A 23,203-nucleotide genomic window follows, 5' to 3' on the forward strand; every position below is an offset into this window, starting at 1 on the left:
CTTGGGCTGTAGACTACCTAGGTTGCTTTCATCTGAGACATAAACTAAAATTTGAACCCTATGACCTTTAGGGTGAAAAGGTTGATTAATGTTATTAATATCTCTTTAAGATCTTAATTTTAGGTTATTTCTATAGATTTTTTAAACTGGCCTTTTGTTTTCCAGTTACCTTTCTAACCCTTTCACAGAGTAGTAACCACTGACTCAGACTTGCTTTCCCATACATTTAATCTCTTATCACCAAGGGCTCCATCTGTTGCCAGTCCTTAGAAAGTCAAGGACTTGGTGAGGTGGTGTGTACAGAGCATGTTCCTGAAAGTATCTAATGCTTTTGACGTAGACTTTGTTTCTGAGACCAAATAAAGAAAATCGTTTGCTTTTACCCCTCTCAGGGGAGCGAAATTATGTGTGGTTAAAACACAGCGGAAGGCGAAACAAGCGGAGACTCTAACCCAGGACTACATCATCACCCGTAAGTTGTTAGCATGGTTTCTCCATCATGCGTCTGTCTTCTGTTCTAGTGTGCTGTTGATCTCATGGCTTTAGAGACAGAAAAAGCCCTCCAAGTTCAGGCATATGTTACAAAATACCCCTTTCATGTGTTCAGGACTGGGGGTCATATAGTAGCTAACCCCTTTAGCTTCTGTGCCCCGTCACGGAGACAGGGTTACTTCATGTAACTTTCAACCCAAAAGGGAAAAGCCTAAATTCTGTGACCATGTGATAGACTGATCCAGAGACCTTTAGATATAAAATGAACTACCTGGGGTATGATCAGAAATCTTACCAGGACAGAGCAGCTTCTCTCGGGTTTGTCACACAGCCTCGTTAATCTGGCAGGTTTTTGTTTCCCAGAGTCACAGTCTCAGACCTGTCACAGGTTGCGGCTAGGCAGGAGATCTTGGATGCAGTAGCAGTTGTCATTAGCAGATGCCCCTGTGGACTTTATCGGTGGCTCAGTCTAAAGGCCAGGGGGCGCTGCACTGCTGGGTTTTCTCCCTGGTGGTTGGTCTCATCTAAGACCATGTCCCTTGGAGCTGATGATCAGTAAAGAGATCCGGTGACATTTTTTGCAAGAGTAGAAGTGTTAAAGTCGGTGTCATAACCAGTCTAACTCATGTGATTACATGCAGCCTACTTCAATTCCTGCATTCGTTTGAAGTGAAAAGCTATTTTTCCCCCTCCTAAAAATACTGTTGTGTCGTGTTGCCCGACAGAGTGACGGGTGGCTGTGTTTCAGCTCCCCTGACTCAAGGTAGGCATATTTTACTAGTGAGTGATATGGCCCTGGCCCAGGCTGGAAGTACGGGTAGAGGATAGGAGGGGTACTGGAAGTGTTTTTTAGGTGTTAACAGACATTTCTTTCATTCATATCATAAATTTCCTTTAAACCCCTATTATTCCTTTAACTCTCCCCCAGTTTTCTCTTTTAAAGGGGTTTTAATTTGCACGTAAACATTCAAAGAAATTATCCTCGTACTTTTTTTGGTCAAAAAAAGATATTTGATTCTATCCCCAATAGTCTTCTCCCTCTCCACCAGAATATCACACTGTTTCCCTTTTTAATACATATTTTCTTTTATATTCTGACATTGAGCAACAGCAATTGGACAAATATTACTTTGATTTTTATTCCTTTGTCGACCATATTGAAAAGGATGAAGTCCCCATCAAGTCACCACATCAGGAGATTCAGGCACCTCCTTGCATTCAAGGCAACCTTTATCCCAGTTTCAGTGGGATAAGTGTTCCTCCCTTCCGGTTTCTCAGTGCTGTCAACTCCTCCTGAGAGGTGGTCACATTTCAGAAATGTGTGAAGTGATTCCAGTGTTTATGAGGCATCTGAGGAAACTTCAGGGCTGACAGGCAAGCTGTTGGCATTATTTGCATTTGGGTCCTATAAGAAAAAACAAGGGGCAGTCCCATTAAGTGTTTCTTTTCAAAACCACAGAAATTAAGTTTAACTGCTGCCCATGGTTTGGGAGATGGGGAGCCTCACCAATGTTTCTGTGACGGTATTTGACGGCATTTCCTGAGCGCCATTAGTTGCCAGGAGAGGTGAACAGTGAGCCTGGTCTCAAACGAAATTGGCTAATTGGTTGCAATAAGACTGTCTTTTATTATTAGATGAAGGATGTCATTATGACTTCCATTTCATCGTCATTTACTCATGCGTTAGCTGTGTTTTTGGATGGAAGGGTTATTATCATAATGAAATTTTTCAAATGTGACTTCTCGTAGCTCATGCCTTGCCTATGTTCCGCGAGCCCCGCCAGCGGAGTACAAGGAAACAGCTGGAGAAGGACAGACTGGATCCCCTGAAGTCTCACAAACCCGAACCTCCTGTAGCAGGCCCAGGTGACTGTGATCTAACTAGTGACTTGCAAAGGGGGTTGCGGGGCAGGGTGGGGTAATAGATACAGAATTTGGAAGATCTTTTGGGCCTAGATGCCTGTCTTCAGAGATTTTAATAAATAGGGGTTTTCAAACGTCTTCTTTTACCATCGGAAGTTCTTGTGTAAAGATCTGATGCAGAAACACAGTGCATAAACTGATAAAAATGGAGCTGCTGTGCTGAAGTAGAGAGGAAGCCCGGAGCCCTTTCTGCTTGGTCTCCAGCTAGAGCCCTTTAGGTGACCTCGGTTGAACTCTGGGGCTCCTTGGGACCCAGTGTTAAAACCACTGCTCTCAATATTGGCTTAATATGCAACACTGGGTACTTTGACCAGAATTTAGGCTGGATTAGGTTTCACACAAGGCAGAAGGTGAACATCATTTAATTCTGTGTTGATAAAATGGAGCTGCCCATTTCCCTAGAAGATGAATAAAAATCCTTAGAGTGAGTTTCTAAGAAAGTAGGTACCAGTAGAAAGCAAGGCAGCATTGGCTATCATATAGCACGTACCTTTGCTAGAATCCCGTTTTCTGTTATCACCTGCATAGTTTCCATTTGTCCTATGTTCACATGCTTAAAGCTTATGACTTGTTCATTCATGTGAACCTGAGTTCTGGACCTGTATCTGTTTGGCCTGACCCTTCAGCATTGAAAATATTTCATATACCACTCTCAGTTTTTTTCCCATTTTCTCTGCCACCATCCTAATCAAAGTTCCTAAATAATATTCTTGCCTGGATTATTGAAAAGCCCTTCTAACTAGGCACCTTCTCAAGTCTCTCTCCTCACCACCCTACCTTCGTTCATCTCACACACAGCTTTTATTCCCAATTCCTGTAGCTTTCTTATTGCTGCTGCCCTCACATCTTCATAAGCTTTACACTGTCCACTTGCATATCCAGAGATTGAGTTCTCTTCAGTCTGAATCTAACGCACTTTTTTTTTTTTTTTTTTTTTTTTTTGCGGTACGCGGGCCTCTCACTCTTGTGGCCTCTCCCGTTGTGGAGCACAGGCTCCGGACGCGCAGGCCCAGCGGCCATGGCTCACGGGCCCAGCCGCTCCGCGGCACGTGGGATCTTCCCGGACCGGGTCACGAACCCGTGTTGCCTGCATCTGCAGGCGGACTCTCAACCACTCAGCCACTGGGGAAGCCCCTAACGTACTTTCGAACTTTACACCTCACCTCTCTCCTACTCTGATCTTCTCACATGCCTGTTGGTTCATTCCTGCCCCCAAATGCCCAGTGAACTTGCCTCTTTCTGTACTTTTGTATTTAAACCATTCTGCTCATTGAAAATAACCTTCTCTGTCTTCTGAGTTCTCCCACATTGGGTTTATCTCTTCCTACAGACCCCCTCCCCCCACCAGATCAGCCTGAAGAGCTTTCTGCTTCCTCTCCTTCCACTTAGTTACTGGCCATGCGGATTCTTTGGCAGTTATTTCCTGCCTTATAAAATTAATCTTTTAGTGCTACTTGACTTTTCATGTGGTCATGTGGTGTGGATTTTGTTTTTCCTTTTTTTTTTTTTAATCTTCCTAAAAAGTCATACATCTTCTGAGTACTGGGAACCAGGCTGGCAGTTGGGGATCCAGTGGGGAACACATTCCTGCCCATGTGGAGCTTCCTGTCTAGAGCAATTACAGTACAGTAAAATAAGGTGAATCAGTCTGTTCATCTTGTTTTCTCTCCTACAAGGTACTTGGCAGATGGCAAGCCCTAAGATATGTTTGTTTAAATCTAAAATAGCACCTAATGATCATTGGTTATTTTTATTAGTTGAATTTCATGTGTTCATGCCTGAGGAATTTTTTAAGGCATACACATGGCGAACTATTTGTATTTCTTCCTACATTGGTGTCATTGTGTAAAGTGAGCAACTAAGGCATTTAAAACTGTTATGGGGAAGTTGAGGTTTGGTGATGCCCTACTTTGGTTTTGATGATCATACATGAAAGCTGAAAGGATGGTACTCAGGTACTCCTGAGATTTGTGTGCTTCAAACCAAAGTCTGGTAGAAGCCTCAGAGTGCTCAAAACCTTGGTTCTGTAGGAAATGACAAAAATCAGGTAAACCTGAATCCCTGACCCTAGGCTGTCATCCATTTAACCGTCCGCCTTGGAAGCCAGCAGTGAGGGATTCTCAACCTGGTCAGATAAGCCCAGTGTACAAAAGGTATATGCTCACTCCATTCCGGATTTGGTTTTTTCCCTTTGGAACAGGTCGTGGTGGCCGGGTTGGAACCCACGGGGGCACCCTGTCGTCGTACATTGTGAAGAACATTGCTTTGGACAAAACCGATGACAGCAATCCCCGGGAAGCCATCTTGCGGCATGCCAAAGCAGCCGAGGACAACCCGTATTGGGTTTCTCCAGCCTACTCCAAGTAAGGAAGCAGCCGTTTAAAATAGAAAATGTATTATGTTTAATGAATTGGGAAGAACGTAACAATGGCTGCTTTGAGGTTCTAGTTTCTCCATATCTTTTTTATTCCTAAGCATGAAAAATGGCCAGGTACTCATGGTCCTGAAACCTAGGCATTTGTTTGTATCTGAGGACTCTAAGCAGTAAATGTTTAAACCAGGCCGGTTCCATTAGATCTATAGCCTAGCATAAACCCATTATGTGAAACCCATTCTACCTGTGATAAAAAAAAAAAAAAGAAAGAAAATCACTGCCTGTCTGCATTATCTTAGTTAGGGAGGGTTAAAAGCAAATGAAAGGAAACAGTTTGTAGAATCTATTATTGAGGATTAACTTTTATTTGTAGAGCTGTGTTTGTAAGTAACACTTAAACATAGGCAGATTAGAGCCTGCCTGCTCAGATTCCCTCAAATAACTTCGCATGTGTGAACATGTAGTTGTTCTTAAAGCCACTAAACCAGCACATTTATACTAAAGAACAGTAATATTGTAGAATTTGGGGGTTTTAAGTGTTTATTGTAAACTGATGTTAGACTCACAGAAAAATCGTAAAAGCAATGCAGAGAGTTCATGTATACTCTTCACCCAACTTCCCCTGATGTTAACACCTTCCATGGCCATAGTACAATTAATTGGCAACACCATGAAATTAACATGGGTACAGTACTGTTAACGGAGCTACAGACCTTATGTGATTTCCCCAGTTTTTCCACTAATATCCCTTCTCTCTTCTACAGTCCTATCTAGGATCCCACGTTGCATTTAGCTGTTACTTTTCCTTTGTCTCCTCCAGTCATAACAGTTTCTCAGTCTGTCTCATCTTTCATGACCTTGATGCTTTCAATGAACACTGGTTTGTTATTTTGTACACTTTCTCTCAGTTTGTGTTTGATATTTTCTCATGATTGGAATAAAACTGTGCATTTTTGACAAAAGTAACACAGGAGTGATGTTATATCCTTCTCAGTGCATCACATCAGGGGCTTCGTGTCCCTCAGTCTGATGACTGGTGATGATAACTTTGATCTCTTGGTTAAGGTGATGTCTGCCAAGTTTCTCCACTGTCAAGTTACTATCATTCCATTTTGAGTTAGTAACTTGCTTGGGAGTAATATTTTAAGACTAGGCAAATCCTGTCTCTCAGACTTTCACTCCCTCGTTTTATCATGCATGGATAGATTTGCCTACAGCAGTTACTGCTGTGGTGTTTCCCTAGTGGTGTTTTCTATTTCCCTCTTTTTTTCCTACATTTATTACTTGGACTTCTACTAAAAGGAAGAATTGCTCCTCTCACATTTCTTTATTTTTCAAGTTTTTAAATATAAGTGTGGACTTTAAAATACTTTATTCTATGGGTTAAAATCCAATATTATCATTATTTAGTTTGTCGCTCACATTGTTCCAGTTTTGGCCAATAGAATGTCCTTCAGAATGGCTCCTTTATTCTTTCAACAAGGTGTGTTTTTTTTGGTTTGTTAGTTTGTTTTTTAGCACATCCTTATTTTCTGGCACCACAAAATGTTCCAGGCGCATCTTTGTTTTTGTTTTTGTTTTGCCACAGTCCTAGAATCAACCACTTCTCCAAGGAGCCCTGGCTCCTTTTTGTTGGAGAATGATGTTTAGAAACCAAGAGGTTGGTGCTAGATGTGCTCATTGCTACTAAAATGTCATTGCTTCTAGGTCCTGTCAGCCAGCAAACCTCAGAAATATATGTTTGTATACTAACCTACACATATACACACATTATTATTTCTCTATGTATCTATCTGTATGTATATTTTAAATAGTGCGAGTTTAAACTGATGCCCCTGATTTCAATCCTGTACCACAGGGTTCATTTAACCTTTTCCCTTTGCATATTTGTAACTTCTTTCTCCAATAGTGAGAAACCCAGCTCATATTATCTACAGTGTATTTACTTATTTGTTCAATTCTAGTCTACACCTAAAATCGTTTTAGAATTGCTAACCGCCACCCGCCCATGAGAAACACTTTTCCTAACTAAATTACAGCATTTGTGTACAGTTCTTCTTGTCTTTTTTATCCTTACAGTGTCTAGTCAAGTTACTTAGCTCTTTTCTTCTCCACTCCCATCACTGTGGTTATGTTATTCATTTGAAAATGAAGTTAGGCTTATTTTTAGTGTTTATATTCCTTTATATTTTTAGGGTGTGGGTAGGGTATATGAACTGTTACTGTGGTGCTCGGGGTCAGAACTTTAAAAGAGATATACTCAGGGAAGTGTCACTCCCTCTTCGTCCCTGCTCCCCCATTCCAATACCCTTGCTTCTTTCATTCCTTTTCCCACTCACCCCTATAGGTAACCACTCTGTTTTATCTTCTTTTGCACAAATGTGCAGATCTGTATTTTCTTATATTCCCCTTCTTTCTTACATGAAGGTTAGCATGGTATAAATAGTCTTTTGAGTTTTGTTTGTTTTCGCTTAGCAGTATGCCCTGGAAATCACTCTCCACCAGTTCATAGAGCTCATTCTCATTCTTTTACACAGCTGTGTGGTGCTCCGCTGCATGGATGTACCATGGTTTATTCCACCGTTCTCCTACATATGGGTATTTAGATTGCACCCAGTATTTTGCAATTACTAACACAGTAAATAAATTTGTGTATGTGTATTTTTGTATCGTTGGAAGCATATTCAGCTTTTCTCTTGATGTTTTTATGTATTGCTAAAGTTTTCTCTTCAATTATGAGAAAGCTGGACTCTGATTACATTTCAAAACATTTATATGCTAGAAGGAAACCAACTTTATAAACCAGCTCAGCTTACTTGTTATACTGATATTGATCCTCTATCTGCTGATCATTATGAGCTACTTTGCCTAAAAGTAAAACACACTGTCCTAGCTTGGGTTCCTTAAAAGCAGACCCTGAGATAAAGACTCTCACACAGATAATTTAAGCCAAGAAAGTGCACAATATTAAATAAAGTTCCAGGGAGGGTCACTTTGGCTTAGTCCCACAAGGTGATCCTGGAGACCCTGGTCAGAGCACACAGTAACTGGAGTATTTCACTCCAACATCTGTTGGTCCTTGGTGATGGCTAGAGATGGGACCAGGGGAGACATTTCAGGCAGTTCCAGCTATCCTGGGCTTTAGCAACCTGCCGGCAGCCCTCTGACAGAGAGAGGTCGGTGCTGCTGCTGCGAGTGAAAGCACCCTGCAGAAAAATGCTAAAGGGATTTGAGGGCCCCTGATGGGGAGCACCGCATCCTTTGCTATATGTGTTGTAGCAGAACAGACTTTATTTACTGTGTAACGTCAGTGGTGGATGTTTGCAACATGTATTAATAACCAGACAGTACAGATGGAACATCTCTGAACAAGTAGTTGGATAATATTACAACAGCTAAGAGGGTCATATCAAGGCTGGCCAGCTAAACAGTTTGCATGTAGCCTTCATTTGTATAGACTCTGTGTGTATATAAGCTAATATATGTCAACACATCCTTGGCACTCAGATATGCTTACGGATTATGCCTCTGACACTTCTGTTTTTAATGGAGTAGTTATTTTCTATTATTACTAGGGATCTTTTTATACTTCAGAAAACTTGTTTATAAGCATACCAAAAATTAGCTGAGGAAAGAAGAGTAAACAGAGCTATGGTTTAAAATTTGCCAAACATAATATGTATCATTTTGATAGCAAACTGCTCCAAATAGACGTGTGTACGTTTGTACACAAAGTAAATCATTGAGGTGTCTCCACAAATATTGAAATAATACTGTTTGCTGATTAATGATTGATATTAGCAATATGTAATTCATAGAAAGGTGTCAGAATTACCACTGAAGAAAATGAGACACTGAGAAGGTAACTTTTAGAACCTACTGGATTGCAAGTTATTGCTAGAACCCAAACCAGGAACCTGGCCTTAGAACTTCCAGGTTATTGTTCTAACTTCTAACAACTAATTATCTTGATAACAAGATTTTCATGTCTGAGATTTTAAGTAATACGTGCACACAGTTTTTAAAAAAGCCAGCAATGTAAAGCATAGACAATGGAAATTTGAAAGCCTCCCTTTCACTTTAACCCCCAGTTCCTTTGTTCTACCACTTCGAGATACCCACTGCCGACAGGTTCTTGTATTTCCTGCCAGAGAGAGTCCATGTATAAATGAGCAGACATGTGTGTAGAAACATTTATTGTTTAAAAACAGGTATATAACATGTTTTACAAGCTGGTCTTTGTTTTTGATTGTTGGTTGGTTTTTTGCTTTATGTATTACTTGGGAGATTGGACTAGACCCGTTCATACATATCTAGCTCATGCTGTATACTTTCTTGATATTTTCCATCGTGTGATATATTATGCTTTTCTAAAACAGTGCAGTATTGAAGGGCGTTTGCATTGCTTTCAGTCTGTTGTTATTATAAACAATACTGAAATTAATATCTTTGGACTCCTTGACCACATATGCAAAACTTCAAGAAATAGAATTGCCAAATCAAAAGATATTTGCATTTTAAATTTGTATACATAGTGCCCAGATTTCTTCCAAAGAGACTTTTTAACCAACTTATTCAATGTATCAGAGCTTCCTTCCCCTCATCCTTCTATCTTTGTCAGTCTGATAGGTGAAACCTTGTATTCCATCGTAGTTTACACTTTCATTAAAAATTTTCTAGGCATCTTTTCATATGTTAAAAGCCTCTTTTTCCTGTGAACTTTCTATTTATGTCTTTTGCCCTTTTGTCTATTGATTGATTGGTTCTCTTACTAATTTTTAAGAGTTCTTTATATTAAGGAGCTTAACCCTTTGTATGTCACGTATTGCAAATATTCCTACTAGTCAGTCATTTTTTAAAAAATAAATGTATTTATTTATTTTTGGCTGCATTGGGTCTTCGTTGCTGAGCACAGGCTTTCTCTAGTTGCAGCGAGCGGGGGCTACTCTTCATTGCAGTGTGTGCAGGCTTCTCATTGTGGTGGCTTCTCTTGTTGCAGAGCATGGGCTCTAGGTGCACGGGCTTCAGTAGTTGTGGCATGTGGGCTCAGTAGCCATGGCTCACAGGCTCTAGAGTGCAGGCTCAGTAGTTGTGGCGCACGGGCTTAGTTGCTCCGTGGCCTGTCGGATCTTCCCGGACCAGGGCTCGAACCCATGTCCCCTGCACTGGCAGGTGGATTCTTAACCACTGCACCACCAGGGAAGTCCCGTCAGTCATTTTTATTTCTACTGTGTTTATGCCATTTTTCCCCCATGTGAAAAAAATTTATTTTAATGTGGTCAGATTTAGAGGGGTTTGCAGGCATAAAATTATATCATATGCAAATAATTATAAATTCACCTCCTCTTTTCCAATTTTTATACCTGCTATTTCTTTATTTTATCTAATCGTACTGACTGGTACTGCCAGAACAATATTAAATAATAACAGTGATAGTGCACATCCTTTTCTCACTTTGAACTTGAACAGGATTCGGTTAAAACATATGTAATTGCCCTTTCTGTAGAAGAAATAAAAGTCAAATATCGGTAATTTCATATTGTTCAATTTAATGGTGTTTCTCCGTAAAGCATGGCAGCTTTTGAAAACACACACATACAAGATGTTAAAGAAGAATTCATCTCTTTTCATTTTATTTATTCATTCAACAAAGATTTATTGAACACCTACAGTGTGTCAGGTACTAAGTTGTGGTTTGTGGAGCTTATATTCTAGTGGACAGAGAGAGACAATAAGTAAATCTATAAGTGTTAGGTGGTAGCAAGTGCAGTGAAGAAAAATAAAATAGGGATAAGGGGACATAGAGTAATCAGGGAGAAAGAGGGGTGCTATTTTTAGATATGGTGATCAGGATAGAACCTCTGCTAAAGTGATCTTTGACTTGAATGAAATGAGGGAATGAGCTGTGCAGATATCCAAGGGAAGAGCATCCTATACGAAGAAAACACTGTACAAAAATGAGAGGCATGTTCATCTGAAATAGATGCTGAATTTTATTGAATTCCTTTGTTGTGTCTCTGTGTATTTCTGCTTTATTTTTGTTTTGTTTTGTTTTTTGGGGGTTTGTTTTGTTTTGTTTTGTTTTTGGCTGCACCTCGTGGCTTGGCTTGCGGGATCTTAGTTCCCTGACCAAGGGACCAAGGATCGAACCCATGTCCCCTGCAGTGGAAGCTCGGAGTCCTAACCACTGGACTGCCAGGGAATTCCCTCTGTATTTCTACTTTGATCAATGAATATGATTATATTACAAAATTCTAGTATTGAATCATCCTCACTTCTTTGGTATGACCCTCACATGCTTATGGTTTGTTCTTTGTCAGGTGTTAGGCTGCCTTCATAAAAATTTTGTATGCTTTCCTTTTCTGTATGTACTCTCAAACTGTTTTGAATACCATTAAATCTACTTTGTAAAAATTTGATAGAATTTACCCATAAAACTGTCGAAGCCTGGTGCTTTTGTGGAGGGGAGGGTGAGTAGTAATTCCTTAATTTTTCTCTTTCTTTTCCATCCCCTTATGGTAAGTAGACTATCTGGATATTCTGACTCTTCTGAGTCTGCTTGGTAATTAATATCTTCTTGGAAAAAAATTCATCCAGATTTTCAGCCTTCTTTAACTAGAACTAATTGAAGCAGAAATTGGTTTTGTTCATTGGTTTCTGTTACCTGATGACATTTTCCTGCATTGTAGGTGGCTTAGTGATATCTACAATTGAATAATATGCTAGTTTAATAGTAGCTCTGCAAAATGGGTAGAACAGGTATTGTCATATCCTTACCTTACATGTGAGGAGACTGAAACTTAGAGACTTGCAATTCACAGTGATTGCAATTAGAATTAGACTTCATTTCTCTTGATCCCTAATTTAATGAGCTTTTCAGAGGACTGTGATCTCTCTTAATATACACCTTTCTACTGCTGCATTTTGCTCCCATCTCTTTCCTTCCACTCAGTTTTGTCACCTTACATTTACTGCATACTAAGTTCATGGCACTGTCTGTGGCATGTGATTTGTTAGCCAGAATTGCAGTGCAGTTTCTCCTGTGTTCACCTGCTACAGTATACTGTTTACTGCCAAGTGGCAGTGTTTGAAGGGAAGCTAATATTCAAAAGGATCTTTTCATAAAGGTCACTGTAATCGAGAATGTGTGTCTGGTTGTTTTTCTTCCCTGCAGTTGACTTGTGTCAGTGATGAAATGAAGATTTACTGTATCTTGCTTTATCACAGGAAAGCACAACTAGGTATTACACAAATCTGCCTGCTTGCACATGACACTCACCTTTATTCTCCAGTGATGAGAACAAAGAGTCTTTTAACACTTTACCTTTATTGTTGAGTATTTAAGTTTCATTCCTGGCACTCACAATGTAACAACCATGAAAGTTTTAAAACACAGCAGGATCACAGAGGACTCTTGTTTAGCTATACATGGGAAGATTCAATTACAGTTTCTTGTCAAAAGATGTTGCTGGAGGGAGGGGAAAGGAGCCGGCTGGGGAGTGGGCAGGGTAAAGATCCAGAATGCTATTAGCTTACACATCAACAGGGATAGTTGTGTGTGGGAACCTGAACCCTGGCCAGTAGCCAGACAGCCTGACAGTTCTGTCAGCCATGGTCACTTTCCTTGCCAGATAAGCTGCCATTATTGCTGGTTCAGTCAATTTAATTTTCAGTGTGCATGTCTTGTCTGATACGGGATACGTGGATATGTGTGTATATGCATTAAAATATCATTCCCATCTATAAAGGATACGTTTAAGTCATGTTGAGTTGCTAGGCAATATTTAAAGAGATCACTCTTTGAGTGAGTAAAGATTTATATATTATTTGTGCCAGGAAGAGACATAAACCCACAGAGAAAAATAGTACTTTTTTTTGTGAGTTACGGTTACATGACTGATATCACTGACCACCGTATTCCTATGTAAGGGCCAGTGTTTCTCAAAGTGATTTTGTGGACTGTTTGTGTCAGAGTTGAGGGTAAGAGTGGGAAAGTTAAAAATTCAGATTTCTAGACTTCACCCCAGGCTCATTTAGACTGAGAGATTGGGGCTGGGAATCTGCATCTTAAGAAGTTCTCCAGGTGATTATTTTGCACACTAAAGTCTGGTAATAATAAAAAAAAGTAATTATTTAAAATAAAGTACAAGTGATTAGCCCTTCTGAAAATTCAAATATATGGAATAGATTATTTTGATTATAGAGATTCATACTGAAGATAGTTCATTTACATAGAAGAGTATTTCCCCCAGGGTTTTTAAAAAAACAGCAAGCTGCTATGTTGTATTTAAGATGCAAATTATTTTATCAAATATATGCCACATATAACTTTTGAAAATATGAAGTGAGGAACACCTGATAGCCAAAAGCAAGGTATATGGTAATAATGACACTTTTATATGGTAATGTAAAAACTTTATATATTATTCATTTAATCCTCACAACAGTCCTATGAGGTAAGTGGTATTATTGCTCCAATTTTACGTATGAGGAAATTGAGGCTTATAACTTGACCAAAGCCATACAGATAGCAAGAGGCAGACTTGGGACTTGAACACAGGTGGTCTGGCTTCAAAGTCAAGCTTCTGCTTTTGACTACTACAGTGTACTGCTTCTCATCACAATGCAACTGATAATAGTTATTGGGAAAGTTGAATAATAGTGAAGCCGAAAAGACTATTGTGTGGCATAGTGGAAGAATGCTAGACTAAGAATCGGAAGTCCTGGGGTTTAATTCCTGCTCTGAGACTCACTTACCTTCACTGAGACTATTTCGCCATCTATGAAGTAAGAGAGTAGAGTTACGCTAATGCCCAGCTTTCATATGTGTTTTTGAGTAGAAGTTGTGGCACACCGTTATATGTTTCATAAATGTGAGCTTACAGAGGGCATTTTGACGTTACCTGGGCTGCCTCAGGCCTGTGTGCTCTTCAAAGATCTAATCATTCTAACTTGTTTACCCACTTACTGATAAAGTAGCTAATGGTGATTTTAGAGGGTTCCTTTTGTTTTTCCCTCTTTTTCTTTTTTTTCCCCCCAGTTTCCACAGGTTTCATGTATGTCCCTTTCTCCACCCTCACCCAGTCTTTGAACTGTCACACAAGCATAATGAGTTAGTATGTCCTACTTAATGAGTCTGAGATGTTTTTTAGCTATTTTTAGCTATTTTCCAAAATATTATGTGTTCACTTCCTGAAGAAGATAGAACATTCTTTATCTAGAAATATCTTGTTGCCTCTCATCTTCTTATGCATCCCTAATATTTTTTATGTATAACTGAATCACTTTGCTGTACGCCTGAAACTAACACAACATTGTTAATCAACTATGCTCCAATATAAAATAAAAATTAAAAATAAGTAAATAAATAAACAAATAAAAATTATCTTTGATTAGCTCTTCACCAGAAAGAAGGGACCATTTCAAGTGGAATCTTTTGGTCAAGCCTTTATTTAATCTTAATAATTCTGCAATTGTGACGACTGGGTCAGAGTTCATCTGGGCCGTATTCATTCTAACAGGGTTAACAAGTGTGTCAGATTGTCAAGTCATGGCTATAATTGACTTTGGCTTTGAGGTTTTCCTTCATAATAAACAATGGGCTCTGAGCCAAAAAAGCTTGTGGTTGATAGTCACATACTGATGATTAAGTAAGTATTACAAGTGATTTCCCCTCGTACTCATTCTGTTACCCTGGAGCTCACTTTATGCTTTTTGAATGAATCATATCAGGAGAATATCCATAACTAAAAAGCATTTGACCTGTGGACTTCCCATTGCAGCCAAAGACATTTTGAGACTTCTCTCTGGCCTGAGCATTCAAGGAGTGTAGAAAGCCTAGGTTAGAGCTTAGTCAGAAGAGAAAGGACAGCCTTTGCATCTTTGAAAGGACACTTTGAATCTCTTACACAAACATTGTATCCAAAAAATGCCCTTCGAAAAGATTACAGAGGGAATTTTTATTCATTACTGACTGTTCTATGCAAAATTCCTCTGGATGGAAACATTGAAGGTGGGACTCCATTTCTGTTGGGCTTCTGTCATTTTTCTGTAACACACAGTTGCTGGAAAAGACTCCCTTTGTACAAATAACTTTGAGAATTCGTTTAAAAAATGTTCCAAGGGGGAAATTAATCAGCACAAAGTATCAGCTATTCAGAATGTATAGATTTGAGAAAGACATTTGCTTAAGCTTTTATATGTACTTCATGAAATATTAACTATTAGCAAATGCAGAGTTTACTGAAGCTAAAACAAAAAACCCATCAGCCCTCCTCTGATTAGTTTATTTAATGGTTAGCAGTAAATAACTATGTTGCTATCTAATCTGCTCTCCTTTTCTTGGTAACTCTAGTAAACAAGATGACATATATAGTCAAGTGAAAAATGTTTACTATTTGCCAAGTGAGTTAATCAAACTGGAAAATACAAGTTTCACATCAGCCTTCTGTAAGTTTTAAGTTTTCAGTTAACACTTAGAAAAACGGGTGAATGTAGACAGTAAATCAATGAAATAAATAGTCTGGATAAAGCTGATTTCAATAAGGTGGATACTTTAATGGTTCTCAGCGAGGCTTACCTTATCCCCATTAACCTGTTGAGCACACACAGTGCTTTGGCTTAATGGAATGTTCCCCTTACCTTCTTTTTCTTCAGGTCAGTCCCTTTGTAGGCTTTCGTTTTGGGCAACTGAGGTAAGTCTGCCATGAGGTTGTACATTTGAGTTGACAACTTCCTGTCTCTTGAGAAAGGAGGTAATAGAATTACGCAGGAACTGCTTAAATAGGAGGAGACAGGGAATGGCTGGTAATGGAAATGCTTTCTTGAAGCAGTAGAATATATTTTTTGCACATTTTTTATTTAGATGTGTATTTCTTGAGTTACTGCCATGTCTTCAGTGCCCATTTGGTTTGGTTTATTCTACTTTTCCTCATGGAAGCACCCAAAAGAGTCTATGTTAAGATCAGTGTATAAATTCCATTTCTTCAAGCAGCCCAGAAAGGAATACATTTTATGTCGCCAGTGACAAGGTTAGAAGGGGCTTAGAGGGTTTTGTTGTTTATTTGTTGGTTTTCTATTGGTTTTAAAAGTAGGAATTTCTGGACCAGCTTTTAAGTGCTCTCAAAACATTTTATCTTTTTGTATGTGTCATTTTGCTCTTGCTTGACATTGTTGATTTATTTTTATAGTAGTTTTCTATGTCAAGGGCAAATTAGGCCACCCCCAAGGAAGAAATCTCCTGGTTCTGTTCCTAACTCTGCTGGAAGTTGCCTAATCATCTCTGTTCTTCATTGTCTTGAAAAGTGGTGACTAAAGAAGTCTGTTTTAAATGCCCTAAATAATCCTGAACTGATTTTATTTTTTATTTTTTTGGTCTTCCTCATATATGGATTTCCAAAAAATCTCAAAAGAAAAACTGCTGGAAATAAATTTAAAGATAAAAATTGCTGACAAGAAAGAATAGCTACAAATTTTAAAGCTGTAATTCTCTCACTTTGCTTCTATAAAACACTGGCATTCCCTAGACTAGACAGAGATATTCATTGTGCTAAAGTCAGATAATATTTTTTTGAAGAACCTGGTCTTTATTCAGCAGACAACATACAGCTGTTAGGGAAGGTGCTGAACTATGCTGTAAGAATGTTGGTTTTGGGATGGATTGGAATGAGGGAAACTTCCTTCCGTGGGCCACGTCTCCCTTCACCTCCCCATGCCATACTCCTGAGAATGAAAGACTGCTCCTTAAAGGGTGGCCCTGTGAGACTGAAACCTCAGGCTTCATTCCGTCACCAAGCCTTTAGTAGCATCATACAGGGCCAGCTTCTCTAGATGTGAAAAATATTTTCCTGCAGTTGGAGGAAGCTCATCATGTGTAAAAGTTTATGTTAAGAAGACAGATTCTTACTCCACAGTCTGGTCTCAGCGCCCTGCTTTCAGAGCCTTTCTTTTCCAAGCAAGGGGAGGGATGGAACTGCCAGCAGACGCTACTCACAGTGTGCTCCACCAGCCAGTGCTGACAAGATAAGCTTAGAAAATTTTATAGCAATTTGATATATTTATCGAATCTAATAAAATTTTGGATCTGTATTTTGTAGTCTTTTAATTTTTCTAGAAATATTTATCTGCAAGTGGTGGGAAATTCGAAAACACAGTCTGGCCTTGCCCCACAGATGGTTTGAGAAGCACTGCTTCAGGCATGGCCCCAAGTTGGAGGCTAAGGCCCTTTCCAAGGTGCCCCCTTTTTTGTCCCAGGAAGGGGGTTCATTCTTCCTTATTCCCAAGTTCAGGAGCCTACTCTTGTCTTTTTAATTTTGGTAAAATACACATAACATAAAATTTACCATCTTAACCATTATTAAGTGTACATTTCGGTGGTGTTAAATACATTCACGTTGTTGTGCAATCTCCAGAACTCTTTTCATCTTGCAAAACTGAAATTCTGTACCCACTAAATAACCACTCTTCACTTTAATCTGTTGATTTCGTCTTTTGATGTACAGTTTTTAATTTTGATGCAGTCCAGTTTACCTATTTTTGTTGTTGCCTGTGCTTTTGGTGTCATGTCAAAAAAATCATGGCCAAATCCAATGTCATAAAACTTTCCTCTATGTTTTCTTCTAAGAGTTTTACAGTTTTTTCTCTTAGGTTTGGGTCTTTGATCGATGCTGATTTAATTTTTGTATATAGTGTAAGGTAAGGGTCCAGTTTCATCGCATATGGATATACAATTTCCCCAACATTATTTGTTGAAAGGAGCCTAGATCTTACACTCAGTTATTATCTACCTGGGCAGCGAAATGAAAGGAAAAGTGGTATGCAAGCATTGCTGGGAAAATTTGGACACTGATTTATGCCTTGATTTTGGCAGTTTGGGGAAGGGGAGCATGGCTGTTGAATGCTAAGTGGAACATGAAAGCTAAGTGTCATGATTTGATGTTGTGTATACATAATATGGCTATTTTGCTGACAACATTTTTATTAGTTCAAAAGTGGAATTTAAAATAGATTCATGTAGTTTCACAAAGGAGACCATTCAACCTTCCAAACAAGTTGCTATCCCTTAAGTTAAAATACCTGGAGAGGAAAAGGAAACTGTCGTGGTCTGGTAATTGAAAGTGACAGTCGAAGTGACCCTGGTATGAACATTTTCTCAGTGAATTTTGCTGAGTTCAGTGCTCAGGGCGAGGGAGGTTACCTCCTTTGAAAACCTAATCTCTTTCTTTTCCTTTTGCCTTGGCTTCTAGGAAATTTAGTGCTAAGTTTTATGCTCAGTTACATACCTTTTTGTTCTTTTGTTCTTGACCTTTGACTCATTTTTTTGTTTTGACTTTCTTTATAAGTTAGTTACAATAAAGTACAAAATGCACCCATTTCAGGTCTTGACAAATGTATACACCTGTGTAATCACCACTTCAATCAAGATTATAGAATGTCTCCGTTCCCCCAAAATGTTCTCCCATGCCTCTTTGCCGTCATTACTCCCTTTCTGCCCCTTGTTAAATAGTTCCATTGATTCTGTGCCCTTCAATGTTAGCCACCAACCTACTAAAAATACTTCTGGAAGTAGGTGGATTATTTTAAAAAGTGACTACATAAATGAAATAGCCTTTTCAAGCTCTAGGTTTTCTTCCCATGACCTGTCATTCAGTTTCCTTTTTTATATCCAAAAAAAGCAGCACTGCAACTTCTTAAGTACTTAAGTCTCATTGCAGCTAACATTGATGAGCTATGAAGTATTGCCAGGTATCTTTAGAAGATCATGTTATTTTTATTCCCTTAGAAATTAAGTAGCTAATTCTAAGGACTGTTTTTTTTAAACTTCCACCACATTTTATTACAAAATAGGTAGAAGAACATTATCTCAGAATAAAGGACAGTCATTTAACTTAAACACATTTTAACTCACGGTAAAATTCACAGTATTGCCTTTGGGGTTTTTGTTTTTGCAATTTTTGGAATGTATGGTTACAAACATCCTTATTACACACAGCACCGTGGATGATGCTGAACGGAAGAAACCAGGCACAAAATAGTGAACACTCTAGGCATCATACAGAGACAGGACAAACACAGGTGGGGCTGATCTATGTGGCCCGAAGTCAGGATATGGTTACGCTGGGTCTGGGGTTAGTAACTGGAAGGGAGTATGAGGGGCTTCGGAGGTGCTCGTCATACTCTGTTTCTTCATCTGGGTGTTGGTTTCATGACATGTCCAGTTTGTGAAGATCCAGAAAACAGTACATTTATGAAATATGCACTTTTCTATTTGTATTATACTTGAATTAATGTTAAAACACACACTTCATCATTGTCTACCCTGGGGCTTTAGTCCTTTGGGACCCACTAATCAGGTTCAACCTCCACATTTGGTAGAGGAGGAAACTAAACCCCTGAGAGGGGAAACACCTGTTCCAGGTGACAGAGCAAGTCAGTGGCCAAACTGGGAATGAATCCCCCACCTGAGGCTTAGCTCAAGGACTACTTACAGCTTCAGGCTTCCAAAGGATTTTTTAAACCAGACAAATTTGTTCCTGTACAGGTTTGTCTATACCCAAGGGCTCGACATCTTTGCCAGAAGACGAAATATGTCATGAGCACCAGTTGCCTTGTTGTAGCATCTTAGAAAGCCAGTGGCCTGCTTTCTAGTAATTCAGCAACTCATGACCTATGAAAATCTGCAGCTGGTTTTGGAAATGTTAGGGCTATGACTTGTTTATAGATGTCATAACAGTGTCTTGAAGTGACAACAAGAAATATAACCAACTGGATTGTGTATGGGGACAGCTTGGGCTCTCTAGGCAGGTAACTGGAGAGACAGGAATTGTGACTGACTTATGCATGAGGAATTCTAGTACATGCTTGCATCAGAACAACATCAGCGTGGAATGTGGATGGTTTATACTTCTTCCCCAGGATAATAAAGGAAGAGCAAGAAGTCATGTAAGGGTTTTTTTATTTTCCTTCCAGTTTTATTGAGATATAATTGACATACAGCACTGTATAAGTTTAAGGTGTACAGCATAATTATTTGACTTACATGGATCATGAAATGATGACCGCAATAAGTTTAATTAATGAACATCCATCATCTCATACAGACACAAAATTAAACAGAAAGTTTTTTCCCTTGTGATGAAAGCACTTAGGATTTACTCTTAACAACTTTCATCTATAGCATAAAGCAGGGTTAATTATATTTATCATGTCGTACATTACCTCCCTAGTACTTATTTGTCTCCTAACTGGTAGTTGTTACCTTTTGACTGCCTTCCTCCAATTCCCCCTCCCTCAATCCCTGCCGCTGATAACCACAAATCTGATCTCTTTTTCTATGAAATTGTTTGTTTGTTTGTTTTGAAATACAGTTGACCTAAAACACTATGTTAGTTCCTGGTATACAACATAGAGATTTGATATTTCTATACATTTCACAGTGAGCATCATGATAAGTCTAGTTACTATCTATCATCATACAAAGATATTACATAATTATCAACCCTATTCCCCACTCCATACATTTCACACCAGTGTCTCATTTATTTTATAACTGTAACTTTGTACCTCTTTATCTCCCTCACCTATTTCTCTCCTCCCTATACCTCCCCTCCGGCAACCACCTGTTTAGTAATATAAGGTTTTAACCCTGTTTCACTTGCCAAATAAAAGGAATTATTGACATTATTTTTACCATTCTGCAATTACCTTACTATTATGAATTGAACTCTAAATGATGATGTAAGCTAAAGTATTTCATCTTCAGATATCATGCTTTAATGTTTCCTCATAATGCAGTAGAGCTGCTTTTAAAAGGAAATCAGCAGTAGCATGACTGAAAGGGGCATAAATTATGACCATTTGATATTTTCTTGCAATTATTTTCTGTGTGAGCGATGTAAAAAGGAGTGTCACTGAACCAGGTATGTTTACAAAACACAGCAGGTCCTAATGCAAAGATTGCGTGATGCACCGTGTGCCAGTACTACAGCAGTGATACGCAGTGATATGTCCTAAAGTGCTTGTCATTTCCATGCACTGATCTGGGTGTTCGGTGGAAGGAATGTTCATTTGTTTTGTTTTTCATTTTTGCTGCCAGGCTCAAATTACTATATATGTTATCTATTATTTTAAACTCATTAAATAAGAAAACTGTTGACTCAGATTCTCCTGTTTGTGTGCACCATAATCACGTGTACTTGGACTGCTGTACTTAAGTCTAGGAACAGCCCAGGGAGTTATAAATAAAGACTGTGTAGATTCTTGCTTGGTGACTATAGTTTGGCTCCCCCGAGCAGTACTGGTTAAACTGAGGGTGGTTAATGGATGTATGAGTTTCCACTGACTTTGATAACATTTTCATTTTATTGAAGGAAAGGACAACATACATAGTCTGCCACAGAAGGAAGAACCTTTAAAAGAATCTGAACATAATTAAATTTCCATTATCCTTTTCTTTGCCAGAAGTTTAATGCTTATCTACTAATTGAGATATAATTGATTCCCCAAATGTGCTTCCACTTGTTGAAAGTAGCGAAGTCTAATGCACACTTGCTGAGTAAATTTTTCCTCTCCTCTTTAACTTTCTTTTAGGACTCAGCCCAAAACCATGTTTGCCCAAGTTGAATCTGATGATGAGGAAGCAAAGAATGAGCCGGAATGGAAAAAACGTAAAATTTGAGGAATCTCATGTGAGAGCTGTTTGCATGAGGGGGAGGGATATTGAACAGGTTTGGGGTTTTTTTTTAATGAAATAAAAAGACATTTTTATGATCAGGTTTTTGTCCTTTGTATTATTGAACCATTCAAAAGATTGGTAGCTACTCTTCAGTAAAATTGTGCTTACATTTTCTTACCTACAACTATTAAACCGTATTATAAGTAAATAAGAAACGGATTCTTAGCTTATTACCAAGTACTTTAGGTATTTGGAAACTTTATTCAACAGTGATTGGTCTTGTACAGATTGTTATAACCTTGGGGGAGGGGAAGGTACATTGAGATGTACGTCTGTCTTGAGCAATTCTAGGAGCACAACATGGAAATGGACATCAAAACGTTTCATATCTCTGTATAATTTCACAGCAGTTGTTTACATGACTAAATATGTAGAATTGGAGTTCAAACTAAAAGTATTGCCATACTAGGAAAGAATGTGTATCTGATTATCTTTCAACATCAGAAAGCAGTGATTAGGACTTAGGAAGCAGGCTTTGAAGTCAGACCGATGTGGGTTCAAATCCAGGCTCTGCTCTTTACTGTGTGGGTCACCTTGGGAGAGTTATTAAGCGTCTCTCTTCTAGACTCAGGTGATAATAGTGTAACCTTGATAGGTTTGTCAAAAGAATAAGACATCCTTGTAAAGCGTTTAGTATAGCACCTGACACGCAGTAAATATACACTAAATATTTGCTCTTTTAAAATAGAGCTAATGATATTGACTTTGCCTGATTTTTATCAGTATTAATTTTAAAAAGTATAGAAATGCTTTGTAAATGTAAAAGCTGTATAAGTAGAAGACATTAAAAATCATTCTGAATGGTCTTTGTGCTTTTGACTAGAAAACTAAAACAAAAGTTGGCAGTTTGTCCAAAGTAATAATGAGTCAATAGAATAAAATCCTATTTCATTCTCAAGCATGAAAAGGGCCACTTGTGTTGTGAGTAACAGTAAGAAAATCATCTTCGTGCTAAATTTGCCTTTTTCTCCCCTGACTTCACATCGACCTGGGGTAGTTTTTGCGTGTCAAATCATCTCCGCTAGACAGCTCAGGTTTTTTAATACTCTTGCCTTCTGCCCTCCTGCTCTCATCTGTCCCAGTGAATTAAATAGGTATGAAAGTGAATGTTGGCCCACAATGTGTATCAGAAAGCTCCTGGTTCTACAAGCCTCACATACTACACTCCCTGACACCCTTCCCCCGAAATCTTTTTTAACAACCCCCTGAACTCACACAGATTTTTTTGCATCTACAGTTCTGAGGTGGCAGTGGGCATTCTTCATAGATAAATCCTAAAAACCTTCATTCTTGTAAGCTATTTTCTGTCCTTTTCTTCTCCCATCCCCATCTTCATCCCATTCCCCTTCCCTTGTCACCTAGCTTAATAGGTAAGAAGAGGAAGAACTAACGTTTGCTGAGTGCCTACTATCTGATGACTACTCTTTTAAGCTCTTTACCTGCATTAGCTCATTTAATCCTCACAAAAAAACTCATGAATAGGTAAAATTGCTAAACCCACTTTATAGACGAGACAGAAGTAGTCCAGGATATCAAATAATCTGTCCGAGATTACATTTATGGAATACAGTATGAAGATACCCAAGACCCCTAGACATCAGTAGTTAAAAAGGTACTGCCCCAAATTTCCTATTCTTGTTGAAATACACTTCATCCAAAATCAATTACAGACTAATATTTTG

The 23,203-nt window shown here is 38.7% G+C and overlaps 1 protein-coding gene across 4 annotated transcripts in view; it reads left to right on the forward strand.

The window, feature by feature from the left end:
• Nucleotides 1-21,559, forward strand: part of WDR70 (WD repeat domain 70) — a 310,180-nt gene extending 288,621 nt beyond the window's left edge. For all 4 annotated transcript variants that reach the window (XM_019930128.3, XM_073802066.1, XM_019930126.3 and 1 more), the window contains 4 exons: nucleotides 393-472; nucleotides 2,242-2,358; nucleotides 4,616-4,778; nucleotides 21,377-21,559. In XM_019930128.3, the coding sequence (XP_019785687.2) occupies nucleotides 393-472; nucleotides 2,242-2,358; nucleotides 4,616-4,778; nucleotides 21,377-21,464 (448 nt within the window). In that variant the 3' untranslated portion in view covers nucleotides 21,465-21,559. The remainder of the gene's footprint in view (nucleotides 1-392; nucleotides 473-2,241; nucleotides 2,359-4,615; nucleotides 4,779-21,376) is intronic.
• Nucleotides 21,560-23,203: the final 1,644 nt, after the last annotated feature.

The sequence above is a fragment of the Tursiops truncatus genome, chromosome 3 (assembly GCF_011762595.2).
Source record: "Tursiops truncatus isolate mTurTru1 chromosome 3, mTurTru1.mat.Y, whole genome shotgun sequence".
Lineage (NCBI taxonomy): Eukaryota > Metazoa > Chordata > Mammalia > Artiodactyla > Delphinidae > Tursiops > Tursiops truncatus.